Here is a 15,774-nt window from a genome sequence, read left to right as displayed (position 1 = left end):
TTGAAATCTCCTATTATAGAACCATCTGTCTGGTCTACTAGGGAATCGTCAAAAGGAATTCAGTCTACTCAAACTCAGGGGAGGAAAATTGGAGTCAAAATTGAACCCGAAGATATTGAGGATGAGATTAATTTCTGGCAGCCTTCCATAGTGTGTTATGTTGTGGGAGCTAATCCCCCGGTGGGTGTCTTAGATGGATTTGTTCGACGGATCTGGAAGGAAAATGTAGATAAAGTAGGAGTGCTTTCACGAGGAATATTCATTATCCGTTTCTGCAACTTGGAATTTCGAGATCGAGTGCTAAATGGAGGCTACTTATTCCTGGGTAAGAAACCGCTGGTTATGAAGCCTTGGAATTCAGTGGATGATTTCACAAAGGAGGATATTACTGTGGTTCCCACTTGGATTTAACTGGGAGGACTGGATATCAAGTATTGGGGTGAGAAATCTCTTTTCAAGATTGTGGGGCAAATTGGGAAGCCAATTCAAGTAGATAATATCACCAAGTATAGAGATAGGCTTCATTATCCACGCATTCTTATTGAGATCAATATGGATCAACAATTTCCAGCCACAATCAGCTTTATTAATGAGTTTGATCAGGAAATTGATATTCAAGTTGAGTATGAATGGGTTCCAGTTATTTGTAAAAACTGTTCTGGGATTGGGCATGATGCTCAAGTCTGTAGGAAAAAGACTCAAGGGACTCAAGCCTGGGTACCTAAAAAGTTGGAAACTGAGAAGAATTCGGAGCCAGTAGTAGATGAGGATGGGTTTCAAAGATCCAACAAAGGAGTCAGGAGGACAGTGGTTTCTGCTCCAGCAATAGTTATGGCAAACAAATTTGATATCTTGACTGAGGAGGCAGAGGAAGGAGGAACAAGCAGGTTGAATACAGAAGAGGGGGGAGCTCCCTCTCCAGGGCATGGATAAGATCCTATGTTGGAATGTGAGAGGGATTAACAGCCAACTTAAACATAGAGAGATCAAGAACTTAATCATTTCTAAAAGAGTTGGGCTGGTTAGTCTCTTAGAAACAAAGGTCAAGAATAAGAACATGGGCAACTTATACTCGAGTTTATTTTCTGGTTGGTGTTTCACTACTAATAATCCTTGGATAGACAAAGGAAGAATAATAGTAGCTTGGAATCCAAATATGTATACTGTTGATATTAGAAGCTGCTCTAGTCAAATCATTCATTGTTCTGCTCGAGCCACTCACATGACAGGAAGTTTTTTCATTACCTTTGTATATGGATTTAATGATGGAAAATTCAGGCATTAGCTATGAAGATAAATGAGGCTTGGATTATCTTGGGGGACTATAATGAGATCTTGCATCAGAATGAGAGAGCTGGAAAGAAGACTATTATAAAACCTTCCTTGAGCCTCGGAGATTGCATGAACCACTGTCAAATGGAAGATTTGAAGTTTTCTGGGTGCTTTTATACATGGACAAACAAACAAAGGCCTGAGGATCGTGTATACTCCAAAATTGATAGAGCTATGGTTAACATTAAATGGACTGAACAATACACAAATTCTGAAGCTGTTTTTCTCCCTGAAGGTATTTTTGATCATAGTCCCATTCTTATTTCTTTCTATTTGGATGTGGAAATTGGGAAACAACCATTTAGGTATTTTAGAATGTGGAAGGAGGCTCCTTCATATGCAACTAAGCTGTGCAATCTCTGGAAACAACCAGTTTCGGGTACTGAAATGTATAAAGTTGTCCTGAAGTTAAAAAGGCTTAAATAGGTATTCAGAGATATCAATAGAGAAGGATACCATGATATTCACAAGGCTGAAGTACATGCTAAGCTCCACATGCTAGAAATACAACAAAGTTCGCATCAAGATCCTCTCTGTAATGACCCACTAATCTAGACTAATTGGACCATTATCGAAACTATACATAAAACTTACATTTTTACGAAAATACCATAATTTATTGAGTAACTTGAAAATAAGAGTTATTTACAAATAAACAGAATACTAAGAAGGATTTTGGGATCCCATTGTCTTTAAAACAAAACAAGATTTAAAATAAAAGACATTACATAATAATGCGGAAAATACACATAAAAACCATAAAAACATAAAAGGAGACTATATCCTCGAATCGAATAACGCTCGGCCCCTTGACTCCATTCATCATCGATACACATCCTCCAAGCGTCACGAATCTTTCCGCCTCTAAACTTATTTTCCTGCACATAAACAGAAAGGAGTGAGCCTAATGCCCAGTAAGGAAAATCTAACACAAAGTCACATACATAATTTCATAAGAAAACATAAATACTTAACATAACACATATAACATACACTTATTATAATGGCCATTATTACTTGGGGTCCCATAGACTAAACAAGCTTATGCCCATGAGATTAGTGGGGTCCTACCAGCTAAATAGGCATATGCCCACAATCTTTTTGGGGTCTTGTTAGTCAAATAGGGCATAAGCCCAAGCCTACAAACATACACAATCATAACATATTCATAACATATCATAACACATTAATAACATAAAACATATAGATAACACAAGCACATAACATATTAATTCTAGCCTATTTTCCTTACCAAAGTTACTGAGATTATGGACTGAGTTGGGATTGTTGGAACACTCCTAAAACCATAAGAAAGAGTAAGTCTAAAGAAAGGAGATGAAATAAAAGAGATGGAAAGACTAAACCATAGAAAACATACTTACCGACTTATATGCTTAAAAGCTTGGATTCCCTAACCAAAATAAGAATAAGGTTAGGGGACTGAGTAGAAGGTTTTGAGAAAGGAAATAACATAAAAATACAGAAAAGAACTAGAGTCTTGGGTTTACCTCAAAGATTGCAAGACCAATCTAACATCCACCGAAATACTATAGCACTCACTTCCCAAAGTGTTTGATAAGCTTATGATGTTTAAGCTTATAGTTTTTCCCCAAACCAAGTGTTTACACTCTCACACTCACTTAACACTAGCAGCCTCTGAACTTAGAGAAAATGGTGAATAATGGCTGGGTACTAGGTCCTATTTATAGAGTTTGGGAATGAAAATATCTTGATTTTACTTGAATAAAAATAATGGCTTTTTAAGTGAAAATCATTTGAATAATCATTCAGCAGAGGCTGAAGACTCGTTCAAAAGATGCTGGACTGTTGAAGGAGTTTGAATGGCTGAAGGGAAAAGAATTCAAAAGTATTTGAATTCATGCTGGTGGAGGCGATATATCGCCCCCTATAGGCGATATATCGCCTGGACCTTTGTTCCCGAGGCGACCGTGCATCGATTCGTGTTTTCCGTATCTACGTGCTGCGACATATCACCCCTTATAGTTGCGATATATCGGCATACGCTGAATATTTAAACACGAATTTACACATTTTTAGCTAAGTTTGAATGGATTAAACAGCCTTGACTAAGCCCTCAACGTACTCAAGGCTGCTGACTGACCCTATAACATTCAAATTTTACCCTTATTTAATTTAATCCTCAAAAATACTTAATCCTTAATTACCATTCATAACATGTGCTTAAAATCCTATTGGTTGATGTCTAAACCTTATAATATAATAATATAATCCTTAATATCAGTCACATTAATCAAACCTTAGGTTATACTTAATATTCTTAAACTATAGGTTAAACTTAGAAAATCTATAAGTACTACTATGAGTGTCCAAATAACTCCCGGTCTGAACCAAAAATCCAAAGTAACAATGATAACACTAAACATACTATAATACTACTAAACAATTAGCTAAGTAAAGTTCTTGGACTCTACACTCTCAATGAGTCTTTAATTCAACAGGAGACCTTGGCTAGGGAAGAGTATACCCGGTTAAACAGAGCATATCTGTTATTCTTAGCACAGAAAGCCAAATCCACTTGGGTGATGAATGGGGATGAAAACACTACTATTTTCCATGCTTCGTTGAAAGTTAGAAGGCTTCAAAATCGCATCTACTCTATACAATCTGAGCAAGGTAACTGGGTGGATACAGCAGATGGGGTACAAAGAGCTTTTCTAGATTATTATCAGAACTTATTGGGAACTCAAATGCTGAGTAGAAGGAAGGTTTTACATGCCATTGTTGATTTAGGTCCTGGAATTTCTGAGGAACACTATAGGTTGCTGTCTATTCCGTTTACTGCACAGGAAGTTAAAGAGGCATTATTCTCCATTTAAGGTCTAAAGGCTCGTGGTCCTGATGGATATTGTAGTTTTTTTTATCAAGATAATTGGGAATTAGTTGGTCCGGAGGTGTGTGCAGCTGTTCTAGATTTCCTAACCACAGGGAAATTACTTAAAGAAATTAATGCTACAACCATCACCCTCATTCCAAAAACCAAATGCCCTGCCAAAGTGAGTGATTTCAGACCAATTTCCTGTTGTAATGTGGTGTATAAAATTGCTTCGAAAATGATATGTGCAAGGTTGAGAAGGGTATTACCAGATTTGATTGCAGAAAACCAAGGAGGATTTGTTCATGGGAGGTATGTAGGCCACAACATCATGATCTGTCAAGACCTTGTGCAACACTATGGAAGGAAAGTCAGTAAGCCAAGTTGTTTTCTTAAAGTTGATCTGCAGAAGGCATATGATACAATAGAGTGGGATTTCATAGAGGAAATGCTTGCTGCTTTCAAGTTTCCAAAGAAGCTTATCAACCTTATCATGCTATGTATTCGAACTCCTAAATTTTCCTTAATGATCAATGGTTCTTTATGTGGTTTTTTTGCAACAAAAAGAGGAATAAGGCAAGGAGATCCATTGTCTCCATTACTGTTTGTATTAGGTATGGAGTACCTCTCTCGAATCATGATTAAAGTAGGTTCTATCTCAGATTTTAAATATCATGCTAAGTGCAAATCTTTGAGATTGAACCATTTATGCTTTGCGGATGACCTACTATTTTTTTGCCATGGAGATTTTGTTTCGATTATATGGATACTAAGAGGACTCAAACTATTTTCGGGGACTTCTGGCCTAGTACCAAATCAAAGCAAATCTGCATTATACTGTAGTGATATGGCAGAGTCTGAGGTTAATCGAGTCATAGTAGCTTCAGGATTTGCTAGGAGTCAGTTACCATTCATATATCTTGGTATTCCAATCTGCTCTAAGAGAATTTCATCAGTGGAGTGTGGCCTTATTTTAGAGAAAATGGTTCATCGAATTAGGCAATGGAGCTCAAGAAACTTATCTTATATGGGCAGAGTCACTCTAATAAATTCAGTTCTCATGTCTATACATTCTTATTGGGCCCAAATCCTGATATTGCCGAAGAAAGTATTGAAGGACATTGATGCCATTTGTAGAGCATTCCTTTGGAGAGGAATGAGTGACAATGCAGGGCCTGGACTTGTGGCTTGGCATAATATATGTAATGCTAAAACAGGTGGAGGGCTGGGGTTTAAGAGAGTTGTGGATTGGAATATTGCAGCTATAGGGAAATACATATGGGCAATTGCTTCAAAAAAAGATATCCTATGGGTTAAATGGATACATAGCATCTATTTGAAGCGAATGGACTAGTGGGATTACAAAGCTCCCTTGGCTAACAGCTGGTATTGGAGGAAAATGGTGGCTGTTAAGGATATGTTTAAATCTAAAATTGATAAGGCATCTTTTGCAGCACTGAAGTTCAGTATCAAAGTAAGTCATGATTTGTTGTTTGATTCTCCTCTCAAAGTGCACTGGGCAAAGTATGTTTGGGAGAGGTTTTTTGTACCAAAACACAGATTTGTCTTCTGGTTAGCCATGATGCAGAGATTGTGCACCAGAATGTTCATTCAAAAGTATGATTCCTCCATTGATCCATCATGCTTATTTTGTGGAGATTATAGTGAAGATGTGCATCGCCTATTTTTTCAATGCAAATATAGTAGACAATGTCTAGTACAGGTGAAAGAATGGCTGGGTTGGAAAGTTAAAACAGAGGAATATGGACGCTTGCTGCATTGGATTGGGAAAACTAGGAGATGGAGCAGGTTTCGGAAAAGCACTTTGACAGAAGTTATTGCTTCTTTGATTTATCATATTTGGAGAGTGAGAAATGACATTCTGTGGTCACAAAAGGTTTGGTCCATAGATCATACAGTCCAAGCAGTACAAAGGGATATAAGATTGAGGATATACACCTTAATTTCAAGCAAAGCAAAGTCCTTAGATAAAGATTGGTTTCAGGGAATTTGTCAAAATACTTAATGAGAACATACAAAGGTACTGATGTATAAAAGATAGTTAGTGGGGAGATATATTGGGGAATTGTAGATTGGGAATATATAGACATATAACATACATGGTAGCTTGTACATGAATTGGAGTTTGTACATGAGTTGGTTTTGAGCAATACAATGATCTTATTTACCAAAAAAAAAAAAAAGAACATAAGACTTAAGCTAGTTTCCACCTGTAAGCATATAAAGTTTAAATTAAATTTGTAATAACTCCAAAACTTGACGAAACAGCAGGGTATAGCAAGATGTACTACCATGCAAAACAACGACTGAAGCAACAAAACATGCAACTTAAAACAAGGCTTGTGAAATGTATCAAGATAACAAATATATCATTCTCAATGATCAAAAAGTATGTGAGGAAGAATTGATTCCAGAACTCTAAATTCTGTCAATATATCCCCAAAAAAATTAAAGAATAAAAACAGAATCACACTTTGACTTCTTATACAACAAAATCATAAAGAAAAACAATAAAATAAAAAATCAAACATGACAAGAATCGATGTTTTGAGGAGACGGTTTCTGGTATGTCTTAAATTTCTGTTTCCTGTTTGTGTTCTAAACTCTTGGCTTTAGTGTCAAGTTTATGATTTTTGAAGAAAAAGGTCCATATATGATATAGAAGAACTCAATCATACTTTATGCTTAATCATTCAACTTTAGTTGCAAGCCAGAAGCAAAAGAAAATCTATTTCATTTTCTGCCATCTATTTCTTGTATGCATAACGTTATGTGCTATAGTAATTTTGGCATATAAGGTCTAGTACTAAGCTATAAAAACAGAGGAAACCAAAACACATGCATATCTAGAATTATCAAAGGAAGTACAACATCAGAAGCAAACCTAAATGTACCATTAGAAGCAAGAGAAATGGTATACATAACATCAATAAAACTAGAAGCAGAACAGAACAAGTCTGGCTTTCCTTTTCTAGCTAATTACTGCAACAAGCTATGAATTCAGCTGCTCACATGCTTAATAGCTACTCTATCAGTACTCTTGCCGTACCCTCAAAACCAAAGTGTAGGAAGTCATAAGACTAATAACAACCTGTTGGGTTGTTTGATCTCACTCCAACCCCCATGACAAAAATATGCTCCACATTTTTCTTCAAATGTGGATTTCTCATAAGGAAAATGGCTAAGTTTCTAAATGCTCCTATAACCATAACAGTTATAGGACCTGCAGATATTTTCTCATACATTACCTGCTGAGTAGTTGGTTGTTTAATAGGTCTATATCTCCTGCTTCCCTAAGTCATAAAAAAGTATTTGAGATTCATTTATGTTGGTAAATAATTTTAACAATTCATTGAGATTCAAATTTACAATGCAAAAAGATTGATTCTCCACTTCTAATAACTAATAAACCACATTCTATTCTCCCTGGAAGACAGCCAATTACCAACTCAACTTAAGCAAACATCTCTTTTATCATACATAGAATAAGCATAATAGATCAGTGGAAATAAAAGTTAATATATACCTGAGGAAGAAAAGCTTTTCTAATGCCAAAATTTGTATCAACATCCAGACGACCTCCAATACCTACTGGGATAGCTTGTCTATATCTACATCCCCCAGTGGTTGTAACACCCTGACATGCATAAACTAAACACAAATTAGAGTGGCTTTTAACTAAGATTGTATGATATACATGTTATGGCCATGTACTAAGTTTTTTTATGAGGAAAAACAAAAATCAAACATGTAGAAGGAAATCAATGAGCTCATGCCTGTTCTATTATGGGAAGATATCCACCAACATTAGGAAGAATGGTACCATCTTTTAGTATTCCACCTTCGCCGCCAACTCCAACAGCGATATCATTGCGCCTCATCATGTAAAGGATGTCATAGATTTGATTCACAAAATGTCCAGCATCAGTCTAGGCATTTGTGTTGATAGTCACACCCTAATAAAAAAGAAAAAGAAAATTCTTATGTGTCACTATGTTGTAAGTTGGTTATGTACTATATATGGTTCGAAAATAAATTAGCTTTTGAGGAGAGAGATTTTTTAATGAGAATTAAGAGAGCTCAAAAAATTGGAGACTTTGGGAGCTAAAGTCAAAAAAGCAAAGCAAGAAGCTTTTAAAAGTAAATGATGTTATTATAGTAATTGATAAAACACTAGGACCAAGTTAACTGCCAGCATTGAATTATTTGATCCGACATTATGGTCCTAAGGCCAAGAGTTCTTTTATCCTTTGACCATATATATATAAATATTAGTAGGACCAAATATTTGAGAGATTAAGGTCCAGAAAAAAGCAGGGTTTTTTATTTTACTACTTTTCATCATCAATACCAGAAGAAAAGAAAAAGAAAAAGAAAAAGAAAAAAAAGAAAAGAAAGAAAACTCAATGACTTGTTATCAAGGATTAAAATACGTAATTGTCAATATGAAATAATCTACTCATAATTTACTCATTGAATCAATATAGAAAGGGAAAAAAGATGTACTTTTTCATATTTGTGCTGTTGTCCAACCTTTAAGTGGCTAAAATTGAGTTGGATATACTATATTCAACTTTGTAATAGACAAATCTTGAAGACTGAAAAGATTATTGTTACCAAAAGAAGACTTAAATTACCTCTAACTCAAACTCTCATCTGTTATGCTTTAAGAGGTAGAGTAGAGTAAAGAAATCATCCGTATCAACATCTGTATCCAAGAGAATTTGGCGAGGCCTAGGCCGAGGCCGAGGAGCGTGTTTTGCAGTGTGCAAATTAGCTGCAAATCCTAAAAGGAGTAGAACAAAAATAACCCAGAAGTTTTTTTTCAACACCATTTTCACTGTGATCATTTACACCCCAGAAAAGTATGCAGTCCTCACCAAACTTGATGAAAGCTATCAAATTCTGCTTGAGAAAAGGTTTGTCTTTAAGCCATGGAACAAATAAACAAACAAAGTTTCAAACCAATAAACATTACAATACAATACTTTGAATCAGATTCAATACATATGAGAAGAAGAAGAAGAAGAAGAAGAAGAAGAAGAAGAAGACTGAATAGTGATTACCTTCAGTTAAAGCAAGAAAGTAGCATCCCCAGTTTGAAAGAAAGTAGCACCACCACTAGGGAATCCCCCTGTTGCATCAGGGGGTGGCACTTGTCCTTTGAGACCTTCAGCATATTGATCGTATATGGCTCTCTTCTGAGGATCACTTAAAACCTACAACAAAAACCACAGAAAGAAGCATATCAACAAAACCAAAAAACTCATAACAGAGCATAAGATACTGAGACAAACATATACCAAGTGTTAGCAACTGTTCTTGAACATAGCTTTTTAACATATGGATACTTATTCAAACCCTCATTTACTTCTGGCCTAATGATTGAGATCACATCTATACAAAATAAAAAATACTAACTCTATGCTCAAACCAAGAAACAAGTAAAATAGAAAATTATCCAACTGTTAATTCTTAATATTCAAACATCATATTCTAATTTCAAGAAGATTCATACTAACCAGGACATATTGGAAGCACTGCAATTGATATTCCAACAAATTCCAAGGCAACAGTCCGCCCAGCCAGCCCTTCAACACCATCTGTTAAATTAACTCTGTTTCCCATAGAAACAAGACAAAATGAGGTCAACCAGTACCCATTTTATTCAGGGAACAAAACAAGCTATCAAAGGAGACAGAGATGAAAATTGTGATACTTCTCCTACCATAATTCTTGGAGTGAAAATATGTTGAAACTTTCGGTTTTAGTATTTAAAACTAATAGCTGAAGTATTTTAGTATTTAAACAAGCTAGTTTTTATTAATTTCTAGTTCCATCTATTAACCCAAAAGATTATATACACATATAAATATATGTAGACTATATTAAGCAAAAGTTGTAAATATGAGCAGAAAAAAATTCTGAGACATATATGTCATTAGCAAGACAGAACATAGTGTTTCCTGAGTAGAATATGTGTGCATATGTGTGCATATACACATATACAGACATATGTATTTTTATCTCCCTTTTCTTATTTAATTAAATAAAATCTGATTTAATGTCAACTATTGCTTATTTTTTTCAAATATTTTCAACATGAGCTTTTAAAAATAAAAACACCAATATTATTACAAGAATGTATAGAGAGACTTTTGAAGGGTTTTCTCATTGTATTTTATGGGGGTTCTAAGTCAAGTAAGATTGCTTGTTTTTTTTTCCTGGGATTGATTTTTAAGTGTCTTCAAACTCAATATTTCCACTGTTTCTTATTTAGATAACTATTGATAAACATGACTTGTATATATTACTTATGTCTTAATAATACAATTGCTTCAGTTTTATCATGTTTTTACTCTTTCTTGTTAACTAAAGTTTAGATGAGCTACATGTACCACAAGAATAAGACTAAAAAAATAAGACCACAAAAACAACTCAATAAATAACAAGAACAAATAATGAGAAGTAAGAAAGATACATGGCTAATGGATTTAGAATATCCCTATACATGCCATCCCTTGTAAACCACTACCGGTGATGTAAAGGATTTTTTTCAATAAGATACTAATAAGGATTTCACCTTGTACTAATACACCCTAGGATGATATATATAAGAGGGTAAGTAAGTATGTCAAGGCACTACAAGAATCCAGAGAAGAACGAACTTTAAATCACCAAAATGGAAAATTGTTACACATCACAAGCACATTCAACATGAAATATTTCCAATTGTAAAATGGGAAAAAAAAAGTAGAGCAACTAAGGCAAGTTGAGTAGAAAGAAGGGAAAAAATACACACACACACAGAGCGGGGTAGAGATATTCTTACAATAGGATGTGCCAACAGCTCGCCAAAGTTGTAGATATTATCCCCAAGCAGTGCTGAAAGTGATAAACCAAATGCCAAGTCCTAAAAAATTGTACAAAAAAATGAAAATACTGAAACTAACAGTCAAAACAGCTGGAAAAGTTTAATGCATGCTGTTGGTCAAACAAAATTTCTCTAAAGAGGCTCCAATTTAGAGAATACATTTTTAAAAAATCTGAATTTATTCTTCTGCCAGGTAACTTATTATTTCAGTTACTCTTTAGTAACTTATTGTATCCGCTACTTTTCGAAACCAAATATGTAATAGATAAATATTAACTTATCCACCTGACTGGCTATGTAAGCAGAAAAGAAAAACAAACAAACAGATTGACATGTCCAAAAGTAAAAAAATAAAAACACATTTTCATTACTTCAAAAGCGTTATTGTACAGTTTGGTAAAAGATATATACAGTAGAAAACATGAAGAAGAAGAAACTATATAGATCATCCTAGTTTCTACACAAAACAATAACATAAAGAAAGATTATAACATAAAAACACAGTGAACTCAACAAAGCCTTTGAAACTTCCTCATCTCATTTCAGAGGAATGTGATTGATTCTTGAGACTATTGCAAAGCATTTGAAATAGAATAAATAAAGTCTAAGAAGCCTGTTCCCTTAAGAATACCTTTACTAGTCAATAGCTCAAAATCCAACAACAGCAAGAACCCAATTACAGCTGCCTTCCCATTTATAATCTCATTCTTCCCTGTGAAACCAAATCCTCCTGAGCTCTCATCAACCACCATCCTTACCTATCAAGCACACCAGAATTGATGATTATAGTAGCCTATATATATTTATATAGACTATGTATAAATCTTATCAAATATGTAACAGTTAAAACTTCCAGCATTTTTTGTAATTATTTAGCATGATAGCTTATGTATTTGATATTATATCTATAATCTAGACGTCATTTTACAAAATATCATCAAAATAGACTAGTTTACAAGATAATGTTACAAAAATATGTATATTCCCAAAAGATGTTGATGCTTATATGTACATTAACTTAACATGAAGTAACACTTACCAGCTCAGATTCACGGTAGAGTGGATGGCTGCAACAGGTGTTTGTCCACACAAGGGGAAATGTTACCTTTGTTGCAGAACGTTGCTGTACAAATAAACAAACAGAATATCATATCTTGAGACTTATATTATCGAATAGATGTGCACAACAGATACGAATTGGCTTTCAATATAACTAGCCACACACAAGACGTTTTGGGAAAAGGGAAAAAACATAGAAAACAAGAAAAGATATGTAGACATGGTCATGAGTGCATGAAATTTCAGGAATATAGAAAACTAAAATGGGAAATAGAATATGACACAATTAGTCAATTTATGCCCTCCTAATAGATCTAGATCTTGACTTGGTTCTTCACAGGACACTTATTACTATAAATGTAAGCACCTAGGAGGGCAGTTCAAACAGTCAGGTCTGTTGTTTGCTCCCACAAGATCTAAGGTTTGGGTATCTAATTGGCAAATCATATAGTTTGATGTCCCTCAAATATTGTAAGCAATACCTGAAGAAGCAACTCGTATTTTGAGTTGAACAAAAACACACTGAAAGCCATTTGCAGCAAATTTTCCTTTTCAATCTTTTCCATCAAGTGACCTACAGGGTACAAAGCATTAGCAAACCATAGAGGTCCAGCTGATTCAACAGAATGAACATGATCTATATACAAAGTATATGATTTGAAAATGTAGTAGAATGCCCAAAACATGAATAAATAGTTCATTTCCATAATGTGAAGGTATCCAAAATCAAAAGAGGGTATAAGATTTAGGAAGGATAGAAAGCCTTGGAGTATGCAAAATGCAAAGTACCATAAAGAAATGACATAATACCCAAAAAGAATTGTGCAGATCAAATTTCACTTACAATTATATTTTGTATCATGACCAACAACCCGGTCGTTCTCATCCACTAGAATGCATCTATAGAAAGTTCACATGAAGAAACATAATCAGCTCCAATACAACACAAAGAAAGATATGTAGATCTAAACGCAAAATTTGCATTCAGATTTTGAATGTTCTCCAATCTCAAAACCACATGAATATTTGGCTCAAAATAGACCTCAACTCATTTGATTATAGTTAATACTCAATTAAAGTATCACCTCAGTCACTGAATTTTCATTTCTTACCAAAAACAAACAACAAAGAAATGAAACCCAAGTTTCATTTTCTCATACTTTGAACAGCTAAAGAGAGCAAGAAAAGGAATATTATAATATCAAGAACAATAAGAGATCAAAGCAATGAAAAAAAAATCCAATAATTCACTTTTCTGTCCAAAAACAAACAAACACAATACATATCTGTAGATATAAGATTTAAAATCAATATCTTGATGCTTTCTAACCACAACAATTGTTCAGTTCGGTTGGCTGAAATTTTAAAGGGGATACTGATAATAGCAATGTTGTAGCACCAAAAAAAATTAAGCAAACACAACATAAAAAAAATCATGGTAATGAAGCAAGATTAAGGAAGAAAATTAAGCCCCATGATATATATACTTCGTTATCTCAACAGTGAAAAAAAGAAGAAGAAGAAGAAGAAGAACATCAAACAAACAAAGTACAATAATTGAAATAAAACACTGAAGAACAAAAAATTAATAAACCCACGAAGTATATAACCCGAAAAATCAATAATACAATTTTTCCTATTCAAAATCCAAGCAACCAAACAAAGCACACCAGAAGAAAAACAAAAAAGAAGAAGAAATGGGAAAAAGGGTAATCAGAAACGCAATCATCCTCAAACATAAGGCGTCTTTGGACAACGTCCATTCCAGCGTCGGCAGAGTCTCCCATGGTGGGATTGGAAGCTTTAGAAGAAAGAGAGACCCTAGCAATGAGAGGAGAAAGGGGCTTTGGAATGGAAGAAGGGATTCAGAGTAAAGGGTTACGAGCAAAGCTAGAAGAAGAGGTAAAGAGATGGGCTCTGGGGGCAAAGTAGAGCTTGGCACTGGTATTTAGAAGGTGGGACATTGTCGCACTCGCATGTGATCTCCGCCATTGTTGAATCGTGTAATATTATTATTATATATTAATATTAATCTTTCACCCACCAACAGAACGAGAGAGAGAGAGAGATCTTTACCTGCACCAACGAGTCTCCGAGTCCACGTCGTCGAGCCTCCGGCAGTCCCGCTGAGCCTCTGTCAGCCCCGTCGACCTCCACCGTGGTTGAAGCCTCGTATATCCCCTCACCGTCGTAGTTGAGGGAGCAGGAGAGAGAGAGAGAAGGAGAGGGATCGGGGAAGAGTGAGTGAGGAGACCGGGTTTTTAGATTAGAGGAAAAAAAACGAGAGCTTTGGGTTTAGGTCTTGAGAATAGAACGGGAAAAGGGAAAAGGAAAGTATAACAATTTCCCAGCCCGCCTTTTTTTTAACTATTTATTATTTACCGTTTTTATTTTTACATTAGATAGTGTAACACTTTTTTAATAAACTTATATTTATGTGTTATGGAATGGTGTATTTGGTGTAGTGCATGCACACATGGGGTATATGTGTTGGGCAAGAGAAATCTCATGTGATGCTAAAGGGAACTATTTGATTATGATTATAAGCTCGTTGTGAAGTTGTTCGATCTTTTTTTTGCCTTGCTCGTACCCGAGGTAAGAAAGTTAGATAGAATCTCTATATTTATGCCATGAAACGGTAAGATTGATTTGTATGAGGATGGATATATGCTATGTATGATGATGTACCATGTGATATGAAGTATGAAATGCTATTTTGAGATGATATAATGAATTTGATGAATCATGTACGTCCTTTGTGATGATATGACTAGATTGCATATGTTTTGTATGATGTATGAAAAAGCAAATGGAAGTTAGCGTGTTGAACGCGACACAACAATGGGGTTGCTAAGGATATAAGACGTAACCCGAGTTACTAAGGTATGACGTAAATCATAGGGTGGACGCACCAAGGTTATACAAGGACCAGAGCCTCCTGATTACCTCAAGATGTGACATGGACAAGAGAGGCGGCCATGTTCACAAGGATGTGATGATGATGTTTGAATATTCTGATGATATGTGAATATGATGATGATGTATGATGATGACATTTAAGTATGATGTTGTATGAGTCTTATGATGTGATTATGTTGTTGTTGTGTTTTCTTTGTATGTTGTTTGCATTTCCTTACTGGGCTTTTAGCTCACCCCCTTGCTTTCTCCCTTTCAGGTAATTAATAGGGTTTCTCTTTGGCACACGCTATGATGTGAGGAGTTCCGACGTCAAAGTATGTATGGCGTGGGGGTATCCTATGGGTGATTAAACGTCAAACTTTAAAGAACCATGTTATGAACTTAAACTTTAAAACTATTAGTGGGACTTAAACTTTATTCATTTTAAATGTTGCACAAGTACTCTTGTTTTTATTTCAAACTATTGGGCCCAACTTGCATGTTTTAGCAAGGCCCCACTGAATTTTCATATGTTAAGTGATTTTTTTTATACAATTTTATGGTTATGAAGACATTTTACAAAGTAGTAGTTTAGGGCATTTACACTAAATATTCCCTAAAAGTTTGGAGGCAATGCATCACGTGCTGGGTGGCAACGCATCACCTAGGAGGTTCGTATAGTTACGTGACTTAGCTCCAAATGATGTGTTTAAAACCTCTAACCATTTTGGTTGGA

General features: G+C 35.0%; 1 protein-coding gene, 1 long non-coding RNA gene and 1 pseudogene across 2 annotated transcripts; 1 reads left to right on the top strand and 2 right to left on the bottom strand.

Annotated features, from left to right (window-relative positions):
* The first annotated feature begins 5,585 nt into the window (after window positions 1-5,585).
* LOC133815195 (uncharacterized) lies at window positions 5,586-6,212 on the top strand. The gene has a single exon (XM_062248060.1). It carries the CDS (start codon window positions 5,586-5,588, stop codon window positions 6,210-6,212), a length of 627 nt encoding a protein of 208 aa, XP_062104044.1.
* Window positions 6,213-7,287: 1,075 nt separating this feature from the next.
* LOC133815194 (nucleoside hydrolase 5-like) lies at window positions 7,288-8,937 on the bottom strand (annotated as a pseudogene).
* A 3,558-nt stretch (window positions 8,938-12,495) lies between these two features.
* LOC133816543 (uncharacterized) lies at window positions 12,496-14,419 on the bottom strand. Its single transcript, XR_009885318.1, has 3 exons — window positions 14,217-14,419; window positions 12,985-13,040; window positions 12,496-12,714 (listed from the first exon to the last, which is right to left on the bottom strand). It is a non-coding gene; the product is annotated as an uncharacterized LOC133816543 (long non-coding RNA).
* Between the last annotated feature and the right edge of the window lie 1,355 nt (window positions 14,420-15,774).

Source organism: Humulus lupulus, chromosome 2 (assembly GCF_963169125.1).
Source record: "Humulus lupulus chromosome 2, drHumLupu1.1, whole genome shotgun sequence".
NCBI lineage: Eukaryota > Viridiplantae > Streptophyta > Magnoliopsida > Rosales > Cannabaceae > Humulus > Humulus lupulus.
Note: the sequence above shows the minus strand (reverse complement) of the source record. Positions and strands in the feature narration are given on the sequence as shown.

Coding starts and splice junctions, on each gene's coding strand:
- LOC133815195 (XM_062248060.1), top strand. CDS start 5,586: ATGGTGGCTGTTAAGGATATGTTTAAATCTAAAATTGATAAGGCATCT.